General features: G+C 48.6%; 1 protein-coding gene across 2 annotated transcripts in view; it reads right to left on the bottom strand.

Moving 5' to 3' along the window:
* Positions 1-983, bottom strand: part of RPN2 (ribophorin II) — a 30676-nt gene extending 29693 nt beyond the window's left edge. Inside the window, exon 1 of one of the 2 annotated variants that reach the window (XM_025191287.1) lies at positions 767-983. In XM_025191287.1, the coding sequence (XP_025047072.1) occupies positions 767-779 (13 nt within the window). In that variant the 5' untranslated portion in view covers positions 780-983. The remainder of the gene's footprint in view (positions 1-766) is intronic. The other variant, XM_006016658.3, reaches the window with a different exon arrangement.
* Between the last annotated feature and the right edge of the window lie 3474 nt (positions 984-4457).

Genomic DNA, 4457 nt, shown 5'->3' with positions numbered 1-4457 from the left:
GGCATTAAAACAAACCCAAGGACCTGCAATTAAATACAGTACAGACTTTATGCTAAGTTTGGTACCACTTCTACTAACTGTAACGTCAAGATAGATGGATAGCTAGTGACATATCCGGTCTAGATGAGCACCAGCGCAGCTGGAAGGTGTGCGTGCATCTCTGCATAGACAGACACAGTCTCTATCCGCACAAGCAGACGGATGTGCACATTTCAGCCCCGTGGCTGCTTGTACCTGTACCCAGACTGCGCCCCTGCAGCCCGGCGGAGCGCGTGCAGACAGCCTGGCCCACAGCTCAGATCACTGCTGCAGACTCCGGGCCCGGGTGGGGCAGGAACTGCTGCCCCGTCCCTCCGTGCCTCCCGCGGGCAGACGCATGCATGGTTTTGTTGCTTTTTAAAAAAAAATTATTTTTAAGGAAAATTTTCTTAGGTCAACTTCGCCGAATGAGGTCCAAATCTGTTTGAATCATTCACGTGTGGCCGTGCTACCGGCAAGCACCCTCCACCCCCGCTTGCGGCTTCAGTGGCCGAAGTGCCTTAGGCGCGCGCCCGCGCCCGGATGCCCCTGAGTTCCGCTGCTAGGGAGGAGCCTCTCGCTCCCACCGGGGCGGCTTGTCGCCGAGCCCCCGGCCCGGGCCGGCGCCGCCGTCCTTCACCCCGCGGGCGGCCCAGGCCTGCTCCCCCAGGAACCGCGGGCGCAGCAGGGCTGAGCTCCCGAGCCCCCGCCTGAGGCCGAGGCAGGGCCGCGCCAAGCCGCTCCTTACCGCGCGCCGCCATCGCGCTGCCTCAGCCGGGGGAAGCGGGCCGGCGCCTACCTCCGAGCCACGCAGGGGGGGAGGAACCAATTCCTACACGGAGGGGGGGTCAAACCCCGGCGAGAGCAAGTAACTGGGGCAGCCCGTCCTGCCAGCCCGAGAGCGTGGCGAGAGCAGTGCAGAGCGGAGAGGGCAGCGGCAGAGCCACGCCGTCAGCACCCCCCTCTCCAGGGAGCCGGAATGGTACATTCCTGCCACCTCTCCCGAGTCTCCTGCGGGGGGCGGGCCCCTGGCTAGGATGTGTTCTTCTCTGATTGGTCATCGTCCCAGCCACTCACGGCCGAGGAGGCGGATTTAAAGGAGCAGCGCGAGGATGATCTTGTGTAGACCGTGGGTGAAGCTGGTTGTCCCCGATGCTCAGGGCTAGCCAGGCCACGTGCCACTAACACAGAAACAAGTCACTGCTGGCTCCCAGCAGTGCCATCATCCCAGTGACCACCACTCCTATCCCAGTGACCCAACCTCACAGCGCAGGGCCGGGAAATCAGGAGACAAGACAAGATGTTGTTAAAAGCAGTAAATGTTTGGGCTCTTCCCTTGCTTCCCAGTTTCTAGTGGTCACAATTTGAAACCAGCTTCTGGCCCTTGCTCTATTTTGCTAATAGAAAAATGGCATAAGTCTTTTTGTGGATGGGCCTAAATCAGAGAGTTAGAGCAACCAGGTATCAAGCATTATTTTGCTTTAGATGGAACAACCCATTGTAGCAACCAAATGTAATGAAACTGCAGTGATGTTGGCATCATAACTCTCTGCTACTTCTTTCCTAGCATTACACTAGGAGGTAGTGTAAGTTAGGAGCAGTCACGGAGGCCACAGGCAGCTTGAAGACCCAGTTTATATCTGAGACTGGATGAAACCCTGGCTGGGTTTATAACCTGGGGATTGCAAAGGGGCATCAGGTTATCTTGGCTCCTTAGAACGGGCTGTGTGGCTGCACCGTATATGCCGTATGGCCTCTGGTATCTTAACATAAAAGTAGCTGGTCCCTAAAATATTTCAAGGAGGGGTGAAAACTGCCCCAGTATATGTGATTACAAAACAAGATATATAGAAACTGGTGCAGCAGAGAAATGGACCAGGGGTTAAGGAAGTGGGAAAAAGTGAACTCTGCTGCATGGGTAGGCGACGGCAGTGAGATGTGGGGAGAGAGAAAGGTCATGAGGAACTTTGGAAGGTGTGTTGGAATTGGGACTTCTGCCAGAATCCCTCAACACAACAGTGTCAGGCCCCTGCAAGCAAGCCAGTTATAAGAAGACAACATCACTGCAGTTTCATTACATTTGGTTGCTACAATGGGTTGTTCCATCTAAAGCAAAATAATGCTTGATACCTGGTTGCTCTAACTTTCCGATTTTCCTGTATACCAGGCTTACTGAATGTAAGATAGATTGTCCTATAAACACAGGGTGACCTTGAACCTTTGACCTCTAGATAATCCTCCAAGCAATTTGTGAAAACTTTAGAAAACAGATGTTGGATTTAATTAGTTCCAGGACAGGCTCCAGGTGTCCCGGTTGCATAGTTCACATGAACGAAGGAAGGAACCACAGAGGAACAACAAGCCTAGAAAGGGCATCTGCAAGTAAATACGGAACTCATCATAACACAGTTCTAAGGGAGCTTTTAAAAAATGCCCTTTGCTGATGAATGCATGTGCAGCTTAGGCAGTGATGGTGTGCAGACTAAAACATTGGTTCATGAACACAAGTCATTGGCCTGGTCCACATTTTTTCGCAATATTTAATACCAAGAAAAAAGAAAACAGAAATAATTAGAGTGAAACCCTTGCCCCATTGAAGTGAATGACAAAACTCCCATTGATGTATATCAGGACAGGATTTCATCCTTAAGGGATAAATAACATCCGCTAAATTTGGTGACTTCATTATATGCTGAAGAGCTAAAATTGATATACTGTGCTGAGAGCTTGCTTTGAAATCACCTGATGTAATTCCTGACCTCAGCCTCATCCTGAGGGTGAGGGTGAGTTCAGGCTGAAACATACGCCACAATTGTCTGCCTGTACTGTAGAATTCCTGCTTTGAGCGCTTATGTCTGTCCCTCACTGTATTTCATGTTTGTACTTGTATCCTGTTACATTTTGGATGGCTTTAAAAAAAAGTGAAAGTAATAATATTATTTGTGGCCAGTGTGATAAATTGATCTATGCTGGGGCTGGAAAAAGTTTTGGAGGGTCCTTGCCTTGGGGTTCCCAAAGAGGAAATGGACCGGAAATATTTTTAGGACACCTGTTATTAATGACCAGGCTTTAAATAAACATGCTATGACTAATGGCAGAGTTCCCAGGGCCAGCAGCAGGGACATTCCTCAGGCAACACAGCAATCTGCCTTCCCAAGCAGATCTCAGCTGAAAGCTACATGAAAGGTTCATAGCTACTTGGCAAAAATCAGTGTTTTATACACAGCAGCATAACCAGATTGTTCCGAGTGGTTTGGGAAGTCATCAGCTAAGGGAGAGCACAGTAGAGAGTTCATGTTAATTTTAGGGTGAGGAATTTAACTGGGGTCTTAACTGGGGGCTTCAACTACTTCAGAGTCAGTTAACTGGGATACAAGTGCTATTGGTTTTATGCCCTCTGTGCAAGGCTTCTTAACTATACAGCAAATGTTCAACTCTTTAGAGAAGAGGGGATTTCATACATCATAGAAAAATAGAGTAGAATTAGAAGGTCTCCCAAGATGTCAGCTAGTCCCACCTCCTGCAAAAGGTAGAATCCCCTCTCTCTTTAGAGTCCCTTCCTCTCCAACCCCACCACATCACCAGAAGGACCTCACCCACTATCACTAATCAAATCCACTATGAGCCAGGCTAGAGAGAAAATGTCAGCCCTTGGAAATGGATGGTGGTGTTCTTGCTTCCACCTAAGTCAGCCATGATGGAGGGAAGCTTGAAATAGTCTAGACTACAAAACAAAGAACCAGATCCCAGATTCCCCAGTATTTGAAGGTATTTGGTCTGTCCCTGAATTTATGGAAGATTGAATGTTGTTAATTAACTCATAAAATGAAGGTTACAATAAGGCCCAGTGAAACTCAAGAATCCAGTTATCTGTGCCTTTCCCAAATTGCCCTGTAGATCTTTAAGGAGCAGGGAATAACCCGTAGTTTTGCTTAATGGGATCCAAAGTACGTGACTGTTTCTATTATTTAAACAGATGGTGGAAGGCTGCTAAGACATTTCCAGTTCATAGCTCCAAGGGACCATCCTAAACCGTGAGGATTACATAAAGGAAGCCAACAGACAGCTCTCTGACACCACCTACTACAAAGAACTACAAGAAGATCCTACTCCCCTTTTCACCAAAAAACTCAACAATACCATCAAATCATTTCCATCAAGACTACAAGAAAAACTACAGACCTTGATCCCCCCGCTACCTAACCCAGGGACTTTTTACATGCTCCCTAAAATCCATAAACAAGGGAACCCTGGCAGACCTATCATATCTAACCATGGGACACTAACTGAGGAAATATCAGGTTTCGTTGAATCCATCCTAAAACCGCTCGTCACCCACCGAGCAAGTTTTGTACAAGACACTACAGACTTTCTACGGAAACTTAAAAACATAGACCACCTTCCCAGCAACACACTCCTAGCCACCATGGACGTTACCA

The sequence above is a fragment of the Alligator sinensis genome, unplaced genomic scaffold (assembly GCF_000455745.1).
Source record: "Alligator sinensis unplaced genomic scaffold, ASM45574v1 scaffold76_1, whole genome shotgun sequence".
In the NCBI taxonomy this organism is placed as follows: domain Eukaryota; kingdom Metazoa; phylum Chordata; order Crocodylia; family Alligatoridae; genus Alligator; species Alligator sinensis.
This window is presented reverse-complemented; position numbering and strand designations above follow the sequence as displayed.